The 20,072-nt window shown below is 34.7% G+C and overlaps 2 protein-coding genes across 13 annotated transcripts in view; one reads left to right on the top strand and one right to left on the bottom strand.

Annotated features, from left to right (window-relative positions):
* KRIT1 (KRIT1 ankyrin repeat containing) overlaps nt 1-18,203 on the bottom strand; it is a 32,233-nt gene extending 14,030 nt beyond the window's left edge. The window contains exons 1-11 of one of the 7 annotated variants that reach the window (XM_064487582.1): nt 17,831-18,203; nt 14,375-14,472; nt 14,086-14,189; nt 12,980-13,139; nt 9,966-10,058; nt 8,470-8,599; nt 7,639-7,882; nt 7,324-7,439; nt 6,950-7,093; nt 1,160-1,316; nt 370-477 (exon numbers count right to left, since the gene is read on the bottom strand). In XM_064487582.1, coding sequence (XP_064343652.1) covers nt 370-477; nt 1,160-1,316; nt 6,950-7,093; nt 7,324-7,439; nt 7,639-7,882; nt 8,470-8,599; nt 9,966-10,058; nt 12,980-13,139; nt 14,086-14,187 — 1,254 coding nt within the window. In that variant the 5' untranslated portion in view covers nt 14,188-14,189; nt 14,375-14,472; nt 17,831-18,203. Of the gene's footprint in view, nt 1-369; nt 478-1,159; nt 1,317-6,949; nt 7,094-7,323; nt 7,440-7,638; nt 7,883-8,469; nt 8,600-9,965; nt 10,059-12,979; nt 13,140-14,085; nt 14,210-14,374; nt 14,473-17,780 lie in introns of those variants that run through there. The other 6 variants (XM_064487579.1, XM_010978044.3, XM_031454877.2 and 3 more) reach the window with 6 other exon arrangements.
* The window catches only part of ANKIB1 (ankyrin repeat and IBR domain containing 1), a 206,799-nt gene that overhangs the window by 62,538 nt on the left and 124,189 nt on the right, over nt 1-20,072 (top strand). For 5 of the 6 annotated variants that reach the window (XM_064487578.1, XM_031454874.2, XM_031454876.2 and 2 more), the window contains exon 1: nt 18,247-18,828. The exons of the other annotated variant lie outside the window; for it this stretch is intronic. The gene's annotated coding sequence lies outside the window, so the exon portion shown is untranslated. Of the gene's footprint in view, nt 1-18,246; nt 18,829-20,072 lie in introns of those variants that run through there. 6 annotated transcript variants of the gene reach the window in all.

The raw sequence follows: 20,072 nt of genomic DNA, 5'->3' as shown, positions 1-20,072 counted from the left end.
TGATGTGTAGTATTATTATTTACAAACATAAAAATATTGCTTAGAAGGCCTATGTAGAGAGAGATGCTTTAATGAATAGACGTACAATTTGTAATTTTCAAGTATATCAAGTATAGGGATTACACTGGAAATTAGACTAATTTTAAGTGACTGAGAGATAGATTTATCGATTGATTTATGCAAGAATAAATGTCTAAATATTAGAGATGATAATAAATTTAATATCTATGAAGTTTAACCATGAGGTTTTATAAAAGCAGTAAAGAAGCCATTTACACATTCATTCTACACTTGCCACAGATCCTCTAGTACTTATCAACTTAAATACAATGGTTGGTTTTAACTAGTATTTATGAAGATAATTCTTACTGGTTTGTTAATGGCTTCCTTCAACAATTTTGCAGCTTCTTCCCAATTATTCTGTTTGTTTTCTTCACAGATATTTAAAGGAGATCTTCCTTGTTGGTCTGTTATGTGCTATTAATATGGGAAAAAAAGAAAGGTTAAAGAAAAAAGGCATTATAAATATATGAATAAGAGAAAGCATCATTTAATCAATCCAAGTTTCATAAAAAAGATCACTGTCAAGTATTAACCATACTTAGTACATGCTGTACTTAAAATAAACATGAACTACCAAAGATGAAAGACTCAAAGACCTAATCAATGTGATGATTGTTTTTTAAAAGTTCTGATTATAGAGACAACAAAGCTTTGTTAAAGTTATTATTTTTCCCTTTACAAAATACTTGTTAATACAAAAATCCAAAAAATGGGTAGAAAATCTTTTTCCTTCTTAAAGATATTTCTGAGGAAATACAATATAAAATGAAGAGAGGTTACATTTTATGTACATTCTGGAGATGGATGGTGGTGATGATTGCAGAACAATGTGAATGTACTTAATGCCACTGGTATCTGTACATTTAAAAATGGCTAAAATTGTAAATTTTAAATTTTATGCGAGATATATTTTACAACTAAAAAAAAGTACAAAAGCAAAGTGTATACATAAATATTACTTATTTTATATAGTAAGTGAAATTTGCTTCTGTTTTTCAGCTGACCTCTCAAGTGTACAGCTGAACACTTTAGTGTCAATACTTGTTATTCACTGTTTGAACATTAAAAAACAAACAAAATCTGGAAAATAACATACTCTGTCAACTTCTGGATGGTTCAGGAGAATCTGTACTATTTCAGCATGTCCTCCTCCAGCAGCAAAATGAAGAGGAGAACTAAGTTGTCCATTTAAAAGGTTTGGATTGCACTTTCCTTTCTCTAACAATATGCGGGTGGCCTCAACTTTCCCATACCTATTGAAAAAAAAAAATCTAAGAAAGTCATCTGAAATGTTTAAAAATCCAAATTTTAGACAATGCCTCAAAGAAATCTACGATTTTTCTAGAGCAGAGAACAAGAAATGAAGACACTGATGTAAATGTTTTCAGTGCTTAGGAATTTTTTATAAATTATTCTGATTCAATTCAACTGTTTCTATTTCTCATAAACAGGGAGAAAATATAATCTCAAATACAAGATAGAGCAGATGATAGAGAATGGACACAAAATACAATACAAAAGTTATAAATTATTGAGATAAAATTTTTAGTCAAAAATATTTTCAGAAGCAGAAAATAACTCTAATTTAATACTGCTTTTTATTTTGACCTGGCTTTGATTTACAAAATAGACTCAAAGACATAATTCTACATGTAACTTCTGTATTAGGCAATGTGGGAGACACAGAAAGATATGTTAAAAGAAATGATCTCTCCTCTGGTAAAGGCTTACAACGTAAACAGAGGAAAACAAAAACATGGAATAAGTTATATAATGCTGTAAAATTTAAGTAACAGTTGAAGATAACAAAATAAGTCACTATATTTTTGTCAAATCAAAATAGTATATAATTGATGCTTTTAAAAACGTTGGAAAAGGAAGATAAGATTTCAGTCTAAGATGGTACTGAAAGTGTTTGATAGAAGAATAACTGGAACTGGATTTTAAATATGAAGGAACTGAAGAGATGCTGGAGAGGTAAAATATTTTATATTTTAGGTAATGGGAAAAGGAATAAGCAAAGCAAGGACCCAGAAGAGTACAAAGCAAGTGCCAGGCATAGTGAGCCCACCACTTGGTTAGGAAGACTAGAACAGGCTGCAATCTGAAGAAATAGTGGAAAGGTAATTCATTGTTTGGAAATAAATGGGTAGAAGGGAAAAGAAAATTTGCTTTTAGATATGGTGCATTTGAAGGGAAAATAGCACATCTTTAGAACTGATCTGATTTGCTGTCAACTTTCCTTTCTTCTCCTTCACGTACCCTCTGGTTTTCTATGCCCTGAACCTGCCACTTATATCCTACCACTTCTTATTCATATGACCTGTTGCTCATTTGCTCATGTTCTTTGCTGTTCTTGAGATGTTCTTTTCCCCCTCCTGATTTTGTTTAGGTTAAGTTTTATTATTTCTCTGAAATAGTTTAAAATATACCTCCTCTATATTCCCACTACATTTTAGCATTTTATTTTTACCTCTTTTATGGGACTTTTCTCATTTTACCTATTTTTATCCTTGTATATATGTCTCTGTCAACCTGGAAAGTCCTTAAGGGTGCTGTCTTTGCATTCTCCAAACTGCCTTATGCACACACACGAAAAAGACTGACTCAACTGTTCAGCTGGCAATTGAAAATGCAGACTTGGTACTCAGGAGGAAGGCAAAGGCTTGAGATATCTATCTGAGAATATGTAAATTCATCCAATTGAAAAGAATTACTGTTAAGGCTGGGAGAATGGATGAAATCTTTGAGAGAATTCTTAGAAATATGCACATCTTAGAACAATGAAATGCATCTTGAAAAACACTCTTAAAGAAAAGGAAAAGATACTAAGGAAGCAATTCAAGAATAATAATAAAAATAAGTAATATAAACTACATTTTCTATGATGCTTTAAAGTTTTCAAGGGACTTTCTTATATAATTACTTAATATAATCTTCACAGCAACTTATAAGGCACACAGAGATATTTCTGATGCACAGATGAAAAAAGTGAAGTTTGAACCACTTAAGTAACTTGTCTCATGGTTATTAGCCAGATGGAATCCAGTTTTCTGAATCTTAGTAGAGCAGTTTCCATACTATAACACATGCTTAGGTCACAGAATGGAGGCCAGTATTTCAATAGTAACATTAATGATAAGGTAACAAGTATATCTTGCATTTGTACTGACCTTCATTATAGCTCCATCATGCCCTTTGAACTCCAATTTGTTCTTAGAACAAAGGGGTGGTCAGCAGTATTAAACGCCTCAGAGCAGAGGAAGATTTAAAAACTCAGAAAAGTTTCATGAAAAGTGAAAAAGAGAAAACAGTGAGTGTGGCCCACTTACTACCGAAGTCTGGCTATGAAAGGAAGGAAAAGAAACAGGATAGTGGCAAAAGGTGGAGGTTCAAATTAAGGTTCTTTTCAAGGAGGGAGAGAACCATGTATGTTTGAAGACAAGAGAAAAAAGAAAGGGCAGAAAAGGAGGAAATGAATTTAATGGAGAAAAAGAAGGATTTTTTACTTGTATACCCTATGATACAGGAGATAGATGGGAACAAAAACTGATGATTGGGGTGAAGAAGGACATTTCTGTTGGCTTTAATTTTCTTTGAAAATAGGGGGTAAAACTATCTGACAAAAGTAGAGAAAGAAAGTAGTGGGAGTTTAAGTGCTTAAGAATAGAAAGGTTTAGAATAGCTTTCAGGGGAGGACCAAAAGGCTGACAAGATGACAGGATGAATGAGACAAAAGAGATGGCTAGCTCCAGTGAAGGCCCAAATGAGATCAGATGGAGTAATGTGTAAGGAGCCAAATCATCATAGTTCTAAAGCACTTTCTAGCAATGATAGGAAGTCTAAAAGTACTGTCATAGAGAAGACACTGATTTGAGAGAGGTGAGAAAATATGGGATATCAGTGAGACATTTACTGAGTGACACGTTTACCCATGTGGGGAGAAAGCCAACATAAATAGTTTTGGAAAATGGTGATTTTAGTAAAGAAAAGTTTTTAGGCACCTGTCATCAATATGAGAATTTTTTAGGCTTGGAGCAATCCTAGGAGTGACTTAATTAAGTGGTCCCAAAAGAATGATCCGGAAACCCATGAACATCCCTGAAATCTTTTCAGGGTGTCCTCTAGGTCAAACATTTTCATAATGATACTAAGATGTTGTTTGCCCTTTTCATTCTTATTTCCTCATAAGCGTACAGTGGAGTTTTCTAGAAGCTACATAATGTGTAAACTGCAACAAATTAAAGGCAGACTCAGATGTGAGAATCCAGCTGTCTTCTATGAGGCTAAACAGTAAAGAGATTTGCAAGAATGTAAAACAATGCTACTTTTCTCATTAATGTTTTATTTTGGAAAATAAGGTATACTTTATAAAACTTTGTTATTTATATTAATTTATATTTATTATTATCTTAAAATGAATTAGGAAATGTTTAAAATATCATTCAGTTTTATCTTCTAATACAGTAAATAACACCATCACAGAAACCAAAACTCATTGGAATCCTGTAATTTTGAAGTGTGAAAAGGAGTCCTGACACCAAAGTTTGAGAACCACTGATCTAATAAAATCCCTCACTTTTAAGATGAGAAGGCATACCAAGAGGGATAAAACATCTTGTCTAAGTTTATAAAGATAGGCTCCAAACCCCGGTCTCTTGATGAGATAGTCCAGTATTCCCCTTCTCAATCCTTGTACCAATTAGTGAATGAGAGTACGTTTCCAAGAGAAAGTAATTTATGTTCTTTTCTAGTTAAAATCAGTCTTCATTCAAATTCACATCAAATGATCTGTCTTATTAAAAACATTGCAAGGTGACCCATACCACTCCTCGTATATTAAATTTGGTTATCATTTCCAGCTGATAGAAAATTAATTTTATTGAAGGATAAAACTCTTTCCCTTAATGTAATGCAGTAATAAGATTTGCCAAAGAAAAATACTACAGATTAGATTAATGAATTTTAAGATTTAGACATCAAAATTCTCAAATTAAAAAAAAACTTTAATAACAGCCATGTTTTGATGTGCTTATTACTACCAGATACCCTTTAAAGCATTTATTTGCATTTTCTCCTTTAATCTTAAGAAAGGCACTATAATTAAGCTCATCTTTTAGATAAAGACACAAATCTTTAGAGACTATAATTTGCTAAAGGTCATACTTTTAGGAACTAAAAGTTTTAGTCGGGACTGAAACCTAGGTACATTCCAAAGCACATTAAATACTATACCATACTTCTGTTTTTATGTAATAGGTAGTTGAAAATATTACCATTCTTTTAATAAAGAAAATAAACCCCTGCTGCAAAAAGGACAACAATGTAGTCAAATATAAATTTGGGATTCCTAAACTAGAATTCACTGCCTCTGTCTTTCCCAATTCCACAGTGTACTTTCCTGGAGTTTGAACTATATTCTCTACCTCCTCTTGTTTAGCTTAAGTAAAGCATGAGTTTTCTTTTGGCACCGTTGCTGCTACTGGTATTTACCAGTAATCTGAAGAAACAACTATAAGTTTAGGAGTTTGGGATTTATAGATACTAACTGTTATATATAAAACAGATAAATAATAAGGTTACTGTATAGCACAGGGAACTATATTTAATAACTTGTAATGGACTATAATAAAAAAGAATATCAAAAGGAATATATACGTATAAATTAATCACTGTGCTGTACACCAGAATTAACATATTGTAAATCAACTATACTTCAATAAAAAAAAAAGTAAATAAATAGCTCTAAGTTCAGTTAAAGATTTAGGGTAACTCTTTCCAAATCTGAGTATGAAAATACCCTGTAATGAGAAAACAATTAATACATTTATAAAATAAAGGAGCATATTTTTAGGGGAACAGAAAAAAAGAGGATTTTTTTTTAAATAAAGGAATATATTTTAAGGAAACAGCATATTTTTAATGGAGAAAAGATATATATTAAAAGTACCTGTATTTGTTACTTGATCACAAATACTGGAATTAGTGAAATCAAAAGAATTTGAGTTGGAAATGATCTAATTAATGTATTTTACATATAGATAAATAAACTAAGATGCAGAGAGGTAAAATAACTTGCTCAATGTCTTGTAGATAAAATGTTGTGGACATCTAACAGGAAGTAAATTAACAGGAAGTAGGTACTTCTTAAACTAGCCAAAGAAGTTTACTTTGAACAATAAATTTTATTTAAACAATTTTCAAAATCAACTTTCCCATAAGAAATAAGGTAAACAGCTTCATTACATCCCTTCTAGAGGATGGGCTATATATAGCAAACAGTTAGCTGCTGCTATGAACACAAATTTAAGAACTCAGCCCAAGATGAGTGAGAAAAGTAGGAGAGCAAGAATTACATTGGACAACTGGTGGAAAGAGCTAAACCAAATCCTGTGGTAAACTAATCCCTCTCATCTTAAAAAAAAGGGAAGGTTTTAATTCTAACGGAGACTTTTTGGTGTTTTCTGATACCATAGCTTCTCAAAAAACTAAAGGAACACTTTTCTAACATGATGCAAAGTTAAATTTTAAGTAGCTAACACAGGTAAATTTTTAAGGATAAACAAATATAACTCCAGTACAAAACAAAAGAAATTACAAAGGCGAATAAGGGACGGTGTGCTGTGGAGTGGCACTTGCTAGGCATTAGCTATCCTACTGCATGAGCTGGGAATGCCTGAGAACACAAGTGATACTTTGCCCATGGGATAGATTAAATCTGAGTGGTGTGGCATGTAGACAGCAATCAAAGATTACTAAAGAGAAAGCTCATAAGGCAAACATGGGAGAGAAAAAGCTGGAATGAGATAGCTTTGAAAAGAAGCACTAACATTTATAACTAAGGATTCACTGTTTCTAAAAAGAAAAGAACAAATCATCAATTTACCAGCATGCATAATGAATAGGTGCCCAGTGGTCACTGTCTAATTGGTTGACTGAAAATCTTTCGCTGAGTAGTCGGCTTAATAATTCTGAATCTCCTTCACAGGCACTTCGATGGAGAGGAAAATCATCTACCCACTGTCGTTCCCTAATCATTAAAAACAGAACAAACAAACAAAAAAGCACTGTTGAAATTTAAGTTGTTTTGAAACAAATGGGACATTATCTATGAAAGCTATGTATCACTAAGCAGCTGTAAGCTACATCATCTATGCCATGATTACACTGCGTATTAATTGCATATATCATTTGAAACAATGCTTTAACATTAGAATGTAAGTTTTTAAAAAGCAATATGGACTAAAACCAAAACAGTACTTGTCTTCTGTCACACTGCTCATGCTTCTCTGCCATTTTTCCTGTTTGGGAATTTGAATTTTTGAGTAGTCTGGAGCTCCTAGACCAAAGTATGGATTTATTACCACTTTATCTACCTAGAAAGGGAAAATAAAACAAAAACAAAAACCCTTTAAGAGATTTAGATACTTGACTTTAATGTATATAAACAGAGTTAAGTGCAGATGTTATCTTAATGTTTATAATTAGTAAGACATGCATTTATCTCAGGGAAAAAAATTACATTTGAGATGAAATGTCTTTTGAAATCAGAGCCAAAATTCATTCAACTCTTACCCGGTTTGTATATTGAAGATCTGATCCGAACAACGGGTTGTAAATACAAGTATCTGCTTTCTCTAGGGCTAACATTTTACTCTTTATTTCTAGTGCACTATAGCCCATATGTAGAGAGTTTTCTGTCTGACCCGATTCAGTAGCATATGCAGGGTTTATAACGTTAGTTTTTATCCGCTCAAGAGGAGATGGTCGGAATAAAGCTGGAATAAAGTGAGATTGTGCGTGACGTTCATCTAACCACCTGGCAAAATAGAAGAGGTAATAAAAGTATTTGGTCAAAGTGAAGATAAAAAAAATTAAACTATTATCCAACTCTGATATGTGATTCTAATATTACATTCAGATTTGCATAATTTTAATTAGTATTAGTTAAGTACTTCATTTACTGTTCATAAAAGTTTTGTTAATGGACACAGCAAACTACTTTTAAATACGGATATAACATTATAATTATAAAAACCCCTTTCAAAAATCATGAAGCACTTTGCTGTTACAGAAAGACAAAGGCATGATAGGCAAAATGACTTCTTCACTGGTAAGGGAAGTCAATACTACATCTAGTTTTATAACAAAGAAATCTTAATATTTAAGCCAGGGCAGTCTTTGTCATTTTTGAAGAATAAAATTAACATGTTGCAACCAAACCAGGACAATCTTGCCTTTGGGGTTTTAAATTTTTATATTATACATACAAAACTTACTATTTCTTCAGACATGTGCTATTAATTTTATTATTTTCTTGCAAAAGTATTTGTATCTATCAGAGCTAATTTCTACTATGAATATGTGTTTGATATATTAAAAAATATTTTTAATGGCAGTTCTTACTTATCCAAGGCTATTAACATTCTTGCTGTAAGTGTAGCAAAGTGAGTGCTGGATTCACTACAGACTCGCATAATATCTTGTAAGCAGTAAAAAATTGGGCATCCTGGAGTATATGTATATTTAGTATTATCTGAAAAAGAAAAATGAAGAATTACGCCATCATATAAAAGGTTTATGACTGCATATTTTTTATTTTAAAATATATAGTATGTTAAAAAATTGTTGATTATAACATAAATTGTTCTAGATCTGGAATTAGAAAATTTGGATTCAAGTGGTAGCCAGCTCTCTGACCTTATCCATTTGGGTGAATATAGGATTTAGAATCTTGGAGGACTGCAGAAATTGTTTCCTCTTTCTCTTCCTCAACAATGTTGTAAAATTCTGACTAATAAGATTTCCAGCACCATTTAAAATCTGAACTTTTTAACCTAAGTTTGGCTGGGAAAAAAAAAAAAACCTGGAATGCTAGAACTGGCTAATAAAACATGCATTAAGTATTGTGTAGCAGCAGTCTGATGAGATGTCCACAGTGGGTCATTAATATACCATCAGTCTTATTATTACCTTACATGAGGCCAATACTCTGTGGGTTCCAAAATGATTTTCACATCTAATACCTCATCAACAACTTCTAGCAGAATGAACCAACTAGGAACAGATCCCTAGCTTACAAATAAAGAGATGGGGCTTAAAGAGGTGATTTTCCCAGGGCACAAAAATAGTGGACTGTAAGGTATGCACTGAAACTCGGTATTTTATCTATTATTCCATGATGTCAAAGGCTCCAATTAAATTTTCATATTAGATCTAAATTCCTTAAATATTACCAATATTGCTAGGCAGAGTATTTTGGAGCTATTACTGAACACCTTCTCGACCCAAATACAAGATAGGTCCTGATCATAATCTGTTAATTTTCCAATATACATAAATACCTATATTATTCTATCTATAGCATAGTCTTTGAAAAATCCCTCATTATAATCTGAAAACTTTTCATTTCAGTTATGATTTCCCTCCTCACTTCTTTATTTTACTTTAAAAACAGAAACAAAAACATTACTGATCAGTCCAAAAGCCTGAATATTACTTTGAAATCAAAACATTTTTAAGTAACAAAGTTCCCCATCTTTCATTAATTTTAAACATTTGCAGATACTAACTACTATATATAAAAGAGATAAACAAGTTTCTATTGTATAGCACAGGGAACTATATTCAAAACCTTGTAGCAACTTATAATGAAAAAGAATATGAAAACAAATACATATATGTACATGTATGACTGAAACATTATGCTGTACACCAGAAATTGACACAACATTGTAAACTGACTATACTTTAATAAAAGAAATAATAAATTTTTACAAAAACATGCATCTTACAACAGTATTACAATAGTAACTATGAATCCAAATTCTTATGTTCCTCAATAGACTTTAACTTAGCATCTAAGATACACAAAGATTCATAAGATAAAATTTAGACTTTACCTTTGACAACTGATGGAACAATAAATAATGCTGCTTCTCTGCCCATCTTCTCCCCATCCAGAGGAAATTTCTTCATTAGTACCACTCGTTTTCCTAATCATTTTTTAAAAATTCAGTAAAGATAAAAAAAAAAGAGAGCCTTTTAAAATCTTATAAATTACTTTGAGAATTCAAACAAAAATTTTAAAGATAGCATTAAGAGGAATTAAAAAATGAAAAGTCAATTTTATTATATGCACTAATAAAAACAGGTAATTCTGATAATAATGCAAATCATTCTGTGGACAATCAACCAATAGATTCACATTACTGACTCATTAAAAGAGAAGGTACTATGCAGGGCAAGGAAAACTGTCCTACTAAGGACTGACAGAGCAGCTGAAGAGCAAGGCACCCTCAAAGTCAAAAGGTGTGTATTTCCTCACTCAGTTGGGCTGTAGATGCTAAGAATTTTACTAAAGTCTAAGCTGGCCAAGGAGGGTGGTATACATAAACTGCAAAGTGTTAAACTTTAGTAGCTCTTCATTTAACATTCAACCTTCACCCTCAATTTTCATTTTTATTAAAATCTGATTGCACTACAAACTATTGTTCTAAACTGTAACCACCATTCTTAGTCTGTTTTCCTGAAGTGTTAGATACAGAATAATATTCTAATAAATTCCAGAGGCAATATTTCTTTTGTCTGGCTTGGGGTCTTGTCCCACTTAATCTTTCCTGCCTTGCTGTTTCCCCAAGCCCAGGTATGATCTATTGTTTAAGTGCCTGGTTGGTAATTTATATATGTAAGTATGAGATGTCATGGGGGAAAAAAAAAAACACTGATTACAACTTGAGGAGTGAGGCTCCGGTCCTAACTCCTGGATTTTTGCAGGTGAAAATCTGCATTTCCATTTTCCAGGTATAAAAATGACCATATACCAATTTATAGGACCAATTTAAGAATTTCATGAATAAGTTAAGTGTGGTTTTGTAAACTATACATAGCACTGCAAAAAGGGGCACAACTGCTGCTATTATAAAGTCATTTATAATTTTCATGTGATGCTTATAATAAGAACTTGTATTACTCTATAAAATTATTTCATATATTTAGAAAAACTATTGAATTGGATAGCCAGAATATGGTATGGCTCATTAATCTATCTATTTAGTTATGTAAAACCTCTATTTTACCTTATAAAAGCTGCTTGAAAATTTAATAGTGCATTCCACTGTCTTAAGTATACAATGCATAATTGTGCTAGACATGTTTCAGGGTGCCTGTCTACTCATAACTTCCCCTAAGAAAAACTACCCAGCCCTCTGAGCCAGGAAGCATTTTTGTTAACTCTGATACCACTTCCATCCCACTTCTGAGTGAATGAACCAAGTTGTACAGTTTGGCTAATTTATAGCAAATTATGACTTGTCTACCTTAGCTCAAATATGTGATCTGGGCTCACGCTTTGTCTCAAGAATTCAATCTAAGAATAAATCTTGATACCTTTAATGATTTAGCAATAGTAAAACAAGTCTGAATGAAAATTTATCAGAGAAGTACAAGACTGAAGTAGAAAAGCCTGAAAAATTTGTGGCATCTAAAGAGAGCCTTTCACATGCTTTGATCACTCACGGGGATAGTTGCCTTTTTAGCTAAGATTAATTTCTAGATCATTTTATTAAAAAGTCAATCTGATAATTAGAGAAAGGGGATTCTCTTTGTGGGACTCAGAATGTGTATCAAAGATCTATAAATTAATGCAGGAACTTCTTGTAATCTTGAGTTACAATGCTTGGAGTCCCAACCAACAAAACTCCTTCAGGCCCTATTGAGGAAGTTACCTATTTGGGGAGGTAAAATATGGTGAATGGTACTTCAAAAGTTATGAAACAGGCTTATAGTCCTATTTATCTCTAGAGAACTATCCCAAATAACCAATTAGTCTAATCACAGGATTCAGCGTTATCTGTGCAACAAAAAATAGTCTCTCAAGTGAAACACATGAATTAGACAACCAATCTCTATAAAGATGAACAAACAGGAAAAAAAAAAAAACCACTAATAAGCTTTAAAAAACCAAAAAAGTACGCACAGAGAGGTATGCTTTACCTCACTAACAACAACTGTTTTCAGCTGCTATTTGACTGAAATTAGCTTACCTTTTTAATTATAATGCCTGAATCCTGGCCAGAGTATATAGTTTCTATGATTTCTGACTGGCTGTCTGCTTCTCCTGAGGCTACAGCCTGAGAAAACTGATCACTGTTTAATCAGTTTCATAGCCTGTACATCATCTGATATTTTAAATGGTGCCTGAACCTTTTATGAATGTTTCTACAATTCAGTTTGGCTCTTTAAAAAAGATTTTCTTCCTGTGATCAACTGGGAAGAAAACCTCTGCTACTTAGTAATTTACAGGATTCTCTGAAATATATGAATTCTTAATTGTTTCTTAGTTATGGAGAGAGGTTTATAGTTTTCTCTATCCTGGAGTAGAGAATTTAAAAGATACTTAACTAGGGACCTATACTTCTAGCAAAAGTAATTTGTACTTTCTTTTAGTCACCCCTTGGCTTCCTCTCTCTCTTGAACAACATAATTTAAATATTTTCAATTTTTGTTTTACTTTAAATTATTTAAATATTTCAAAAATATTTTTAACTTAAATAAGTGTTAAGTTCTTTTTTTAATTGCTGTAAGAATTTAGCTTTTTAAATAATTTAGGAAACAAAAAGAGGAGTTACCGAAAACACAATAATATTGGCCTATATATTTATCTATCTTATTGGTTTTCTTTGTTCCTGCTTATCGCTGTGAGTTATTGTCTACTGTCCTTTAATTTCAACCTGAAAAGTCAAGTAACTTCTTCAAGGGGTTTGGCTACACCTTAAAAAAACAGAAATTTCTGGGTCTTTTTCAAGTTTTCCAAATGGAAAGGAACATAAAAAGAAACTGATTTTAATATATTTTTGAAAATGTCTATCTCCACAAGCATTTAAAGCCAACTGTGTTAAAAAGAAAAGTTTCTTACCTCTGATACCCTGATTTGCAGGAGAAATTGGTTTGGTGGTTTCTACTACATAATCCAATATGCCTTGTGTTATTTCACTGTTGCCTTGAAGTTTAGTTTCCAACAAAACCTTCTTTCTCTTTTTTTTCTGTCCCTCAATAGGAACTTCATGCAACAAAATCTTAAATGAAAAAATAATATTAGGAAATGTTTAAAATAAAATGTAGTTGCTGTAGAATATAATAAGCCAGCAGTCTTTCTTAACCCTAGCTGCATATTAGAAAAAACCTGGACGCTTTTAAAACAGTATCAATACCTAGCTTCGTCTCAGACCTATTAAATTAGAATGTCTGAGGGGTGGGGTCCTGGTACCAGAAGTTTTAAAGTTCCCCAGGTGATGCAACAGTGCAGCTAGGCCTGAGAACCAGTAAGCCAAAACTGTTGAAGCAGCAGCCTCCTGAGAATCCCTGCAGTATCCTTTAATAGGTTTCAGATAACTAACCTTACAAAAGCAATAAAAGCAAAATGCTAGGGAAGCCAGCTGAAGTTAGATTAGATTAGAAGTATTTTATGATGCTTGAAATCTGCTGCATAGAAAAGATAACAATTCTGTTTTGGGTTTTTGTTTTTTCAGCATCAATCAAGTTTACTAATATATGTAATACAATTCAGGATTACAGAGAAGTAACTTAATTGCCTAAAACTTAATAAAAGGTAAAAATGTATTTTAAAATGAACTGTTAAAAATAGTTCTTTGGGAAAATAACCAAGAACAATGTTTAGATTGGAATTTTGAATAAGCTGAATTTTGCAATTTTTTTAAATGTTTGAGTGCCATTCCATAACTGTACTAAAAACCAAACTGTTATAAATTATAGAACTCAAACAAGTACCTTTAAATATCTAATAACTTATTTGTGTCAATGAATAGAAAAATGATCAAAACATGCAGCAATAAAAAAGACACGATGATGGGCAGAGAGCTAGGTTTGTCAATTCTATTTTGTCAAGATAAAAGTTGTCAACAAGAATTTACAAGCTATGGTAATACTTTACAAGTGAATGAAAATGATAATGGAGAATGCCATTCAATGGTAGCAAATCGAATGTTAGTAAATTGTTCTCACTTCATATGACTTAGCTCTGTATTCCCGAGAATTGAGACTGGCAGCATTCTTTGGACGAATAACAGCAACATACGCATCTTCTATGTTTTCTGGATTTCCCATTGCTTTATAAAACAAAGAAACCCTTGAAAGATTAAATTAGAAGACACAATCACTTTGAAAAATAATTTAAAAAATAAAATGTTGATTTTTCTATCTCAGAATATATACACTACCTAAAAAGCAAGTCAGAGATGACTGTATCTTACCATTGAACTATTCAAAACCTTAGCTTATAATTTAAGATTACCTTGTGGTCCTTTTTTCCTTTTCTATTAAAGGTAGTTTTTTAAAATGGGGATACATACTTTCATAGGTCTTAACAGCATAAGAATCGGTCTTATGGACCTAAAAAAAGGTGATACGATTATAAAATGTCTTGTAAATACTAATAATGACTTGAAATAGTAATTCATCATAATACACACTTATTTTCCATAAATTGCAAGTGAATGTTAGATTGTTAATAGTTTGGAAGCTGGGAATAGGTAGCTGCCATTGACATTCTTTCTAGTCTCTAGAAAGAACTTTGATATGTGACATTTGGATGAGCTAAAGTATACTGTATAATTTTCATTGGAGGTGCCTATCACAGAGTCAAAAACATTTAGTCAGTTGATGAAAGCTTTCTGATGATGACTTAAGAATATTTTCCACTTCCTTTATCAATTCCCTAGATAATTGAAAACTTTTCTTCCAGACAGACAGACAGACAGACACACACACACACCCTACATATGCACACTTTTCCCCTGGACTAATTTTAAGTCTCTGTTGGGCCATTTCCAGCAAGTAACTGAATTTCAAGTGCTTTCTTGGTTGTTGATTAGTTCTATCTCCTCATTAACTGCTACTATTAATTTTTTTTATGGCTAGACTAAAATACTTCTCTTTGTATTGAATATATTTTATTTATTCTTAAAAAAAAAAAACTTCCTCTCATTTATATGCCAGTAAATTTCTAAAAGAACATCAAAAAAGGAGTTGCTTTCCTGGCCATAATGAGATGAACATCCTTCAGTGTTTTTTTAAAGCCCATTAGGCATTAAAATGGTCTGTTCGTATTTAATGAGTTCCTTATTGCTCCAACTCTCATACAAGAAAAAGAAATCAAGTAATTCTTAGTTTTCTAAACACAATTTAAAGCAGATCAATTCTTGTGCTGGTCTACTCATATTAAAAAAAATCTATCAGCAAAATGCTTTATTTGATAATACTTACCACTTCTCCAGAATATTTGATATCACACATCAATTTTTAAAATATAAACAAATACAATTTTTTTAAAAACCATGAGGATTGTTAAGTATTTTGTTTTTACACCATTTGATGTGAACAAACTCCCAGAGTCTAAAAAATGATTTTCAAGAAATATTCATATTTGAAACATTTGAAATAACATGAAAAAAGGAAACAAAGTCTTAAGTTAGGAAAAGAAGAAAAGCTACTAATATATGCAAGCAAAACTGCTAAGGCAGGAACACATGCAAAGGTCCTGGAAGAGAGCAATTTGAGCTAAAAATAATAGAGAAAGGTATAACTAGAGTTTGCAACATGTTTTAGACAAGGGTTCAAGTGACTAAGTATAGGAAATGTGTGGCATTTTGTTATATGGCTCATTCTATTCTGGAAAATGCTTAGGTATAAATGATAATATGCTGCCTGACTAGTGAGGCCTTTATGTAGAAGCGGTTCTCAGTTGGGGATTTTACCTACCTGGGATCATTTGAAAATATGTAAGGGCATTTCCTTCTAGTCACTATGACTGGGGAGAGATGGGGTGTACAAATGCCCCTATGTGGCAGGTTTGTTAACATCTCTTTACTACGCTAGACAGTCTTGTTGAACAACATGCCAATAATGTCTTTAATAAGAAACATTCGCTATATAAAGTACAGATGGACAAACTCAAAAAGCCTTTTGCAATGGAAAAAAAAAGAAGATTTAGTACATGAATATGGGTATTGTAAACTTAGTGAGCAAAAGTCAAAACTGACAAGATGATTTACCAGTTTGCAAAGTAGATGCTAACAGAAATTACCAACAATGATCAGAAAGTGTAACTTCATGAATAAAAACCAAAAAATGGAGCATTATCATAAAGTTCTGTAGATGTTCCTAAGACAGAAAATGATTCCCCCTTCCTCCATCCTTAAGCAATGTTTCTCAACCTTTTAAAATCCATGCTAAGTTTAAATAACCAAATCAAACCAAAAAAAACCCTTATCAATGTGCATAGTTGAAAATTGCTGATAAAATGTATTTTCTTTTTAGACCCACCAGCCAAAATGATTTTATCAAGATGTCCTTAAGTTTTTATTGCATTTACTTTCTAAACATAACATTTAATATGCTTTTAGAATAATATGAATAATTGCAAACACCTATAATGTTTAATATGTGCTATACACTGTGCTAAGTGCTTTACATGTATTAACTCACTTTATTCTCCCCCAAACCTGATGAAGTAGGTATTTTTAATTGTTATCTCTGTTTTATAGAAGAAAAAAACTGAGGTAGAGTAGCTAAGTTACTTACCTCTTCTCTATTTTCCTGGAACAGTTTAATATTTTATAGCATTAGAACATTAGAGAGATGGCAACTAAATATCAGTAAGAATTTCCATACAGGGATTTGTTGACCATTAAAAACTTCATCCTTTTGCTACACAAATTGGTGTATGGTAATAAAGAGAGAGGAATAATAAAGCAGAATAGAAAATAGTCATCGGTGTGACTTAGCTTGCTTTTTCCTTGCCCTTTCAACAAATTCTACCAGTCATCACTTTACCAATATCAACAAGCATCAGTAATTTTCAAATTCTTTCTGTTAAATGACATTCTATTCTGTAATTTAAGATATTTAATAATCCTCAAATAACTTTTGAAGGCAATTATACTAAATCTGGCTAACAGAGAAGGAACTAAGTAATACTGGAACTGGGAACCAAATGAATTCCTATAGTGAACTACAAGTACATTTACGGAGGTTATATGCGGTAGCATGATTTCATCCGCAGTATATCTAAATATGCTTTATTATCAGCTCCTACTGTAGTTCTACAACCCAATTCTAAGGGGAAACCAACTGACACATTACACATGGGGTTAAGGGAAGGATATCATGGAATGAATAATTTGTTTTTATATTGTTACGAAAACGTTTTGACATTTCCCCCAAATAACATGAGGACGTCAAAGCATTTAAGACGTAAGGTAGAGAGAAGCATTTGCAAACAATTTGTGAAGACACATAAGCTCTCCAAGAGTGAGATGGGAATGGAGGTGAGATACTGAGTCAGGTCAGCTAGATCAAAGATTTCTGGTGAAGCTAAAAACACATGGAGAAACTAGCAAAGAAGGAAAGTTAAGAGCCTTAGCGAGGTTTTTGTTGGAGAGAGGTGCAGAGAGGAGCGGCGAGCTGCAAGGGCAAGCTGTGAATGCTTTCCCTGAAATGACAAAAATAAACACTCTGCTTAGGAGGTTTTTCCTCCGCCACCACCCATTAACGTCCACTACCGGGAAAGGACGAGCATGCCTCTTTGCTCAAAGAGCTGCCTCCCATAAAGAGGCTTTGGCTTCTCGGTAACTGCTTGTAAGAAATAAAGTCCTTGCCTGGATAAACTAGATGTGGATGGAGATAGTTAAGCCTCCCACCTCTCTGTTTTCTCTCGCTGGAGTCTGGATCATGCTCCTCCCCGTCTCACCTGTGAGGGAGGCCGAGCACCTCCCGGGCCGCTACATTCAACTCACTGGGTGGGACAGCCACCTGGGGGGGCGGGGGACCGTCACGGCTTTCTCATTCCTCCTTCCCTTCTCGTTCCCAGCGGCCGGGCCCAACTTCCTGTGACAGGAAAACACTCGATCACCACCAGAAGCCGATCGGCTCCGCTCCCCACCCCGCGGCTGGAGGGCTTGGCTCTCTGGACTCGGAGAACCTCTTGCTCACAAGCTCTCTATTGTCCTTTCCTCTCCTCGCACCTCAACGCTATGCACCCCTCACCCTCTCCCGAAACTAGAGGACTCAGGTCTTCAAGGGCCTTAGCTTTCCCTCCCGCAGCTACCGGGGCGAAGAGATCACTTCCGGGTTCACATCCCTTACAGCCTCGCGGTTGGCGGCGGAAGAGCTTCCGGGTTGGCGGCCGAGCTGCTGCTGTTCCTGCCGCTTCTCTCTCAGGCAGCAGGCTGTCTGGGGCTGGTGGTGGACGGCTCGAGGACTGGTGTGGTGGCGGCGGCGGGCGTGCTAGTGGCAGAGCCGGAGGCGGTGGAGGGAAGGAGGGCGGTCCGGGCTGCGCGCGCGCGGGCGCGCGCAACACTGGAGCATGAGCCGGACTTGACCGCGAGGAGGAGGCAAGAGCCACCGCCCCCTCTTCCCCTCCCCCGAGTGAGGCGGCGCGGTGGCCGGAGAAGGATGTGGGGAGCCCACCCAGTCTGAGCCTCGCCGCAGGCGCCTCCGGCTCGCACAGCGTTCGCCGCGGGCCTCCAAGTGCGTACCCTCGGCCCCAGCAGCCTCCGCCCGGCCGGCGCGCCGGGGCCGGCGAGGAGGGGGAGCCCGCTGCGAAGGGGGCACCGGCCCGGGTAGGTGGGGCGGATAGAGTACCTGAGGTCACCGGCTTAGCGCAAGAGGCAGAGGCGGCAACCGCCGTCGCAGAACTGCAGAGCTGCTGGGTCCACCTGACCCTTATCCTCAGCCCGGGAAGTAACCGTAAGTCTAAGCTTCGCCATGCTGGTCTGTTTGAAGCTATCTCAACCCATTTTGGGCTCCGAATTTAGCGCTGCCTAGTTCACGCCTTCCCGGATCTCTTACAAATGTGTTTCCCTTCTCTTGTGTAGGATTTTCTGTCTCCATCTATGAACTGGCAACATCCTCTATCTGCCCAATGGGAGCTTTTCTCCCAGCGAATTTTCAAGCCTTTGGGTCTCCGTGGCGCGCCCCAACCTCACCATCTGGATGCATCTCCTTGTCCCGCTGTCCTCAAAAGATCTGTGCCCTCCCTCTTTTTCTATTTGTACCCCCGACCTCACAGACTCCCCCGCCCATCCTTTGAGACGTAGAAAGCCATGGGTTCGGCTCTTCAGTCCTGAGCGGGTGGATGGATGAAAGTGCTCTGCAGGGCTGTGATGGGTGGGGATAGGTGCAGATAGCTCTAGTGAACCTTTATTTTTGCAGCTTCTACCACCAAAACAAAAGAATAGGCCGCTCCCCTGGACCTTCATTTCTCTCCTTTTCTAACTGTGTATGAGCTGTTGTGTACTTTGCTGTTTGAGTCTCAGGAAATTGGAATTAGAGCTGTAATTAAGCACCTCCCAAGGAGATTTTGAGAATTAGTCTCACAAGCTCTATTCATTCGGAGTGGCATATTGAACAATCTTGTATTGAAATGAAGATCCATTCCAGATGAGATTTACCAGTAGATCTGAGAAATTAACGTGAAAACAAAAGTATGATGTTTCAAATGTGTTTTGGATACCTTTAGATAATTTTTAGTGTTTTGGATTTACATTTAGTTCTTAATTTACAAAGTGTGTGTGTGTGTGTGTGTGTGTGTGTATGATGTGAAAATCTTTCTGTTGGAAGGTTTTGCTTTGTTAGTGGTTTAAAAAATTAATGTTTTTTTATCATGTCAGGTTATGTTTGATAGGTTATTACTTTAAATCCTTAATTCCATAGAGACTTTTTTTTAATTGATGTGTATCAGCCATCTACAGATGTCACATACCTTTGTGCCTATCACTACTCCTTAGTTTAAAAAAAAATTAACCGTGAATATCTTCAAAGTGTACTTCCAGATTTTGGACTAGGCATTTTTTTCTTGTTAAAATTTGGGTTTCTTTTCTAACTGCCACTGCAGAATTTTCTAGAAATTAGATTTTAAAAAATTATAATGGTGTCTGTGACTAGACAATAGCTCTTAATGAAACTTAATGCATTTTATACTTTTCAAGGCA

Source organism: Camelus dromedarius, chromosome 7 (assembly GCF_036321535.1).
Source record: "Camelus dromedarius isolate mCamDro1 chromosome 7, mCamDro1.pat, whole genome shotgun sequence".
Lineage (NCBI taxonomy): Eukaryota > Metazoa > Chordata > Mammalia > Artiodactyla > Camelidae > Camelus > Camelus dromedarius.
The sequence above is the reverse complement of the archived record's forward strand: the minus strand, read 5'-3'. Positions and strand labels throughout refer to the sequence as shown.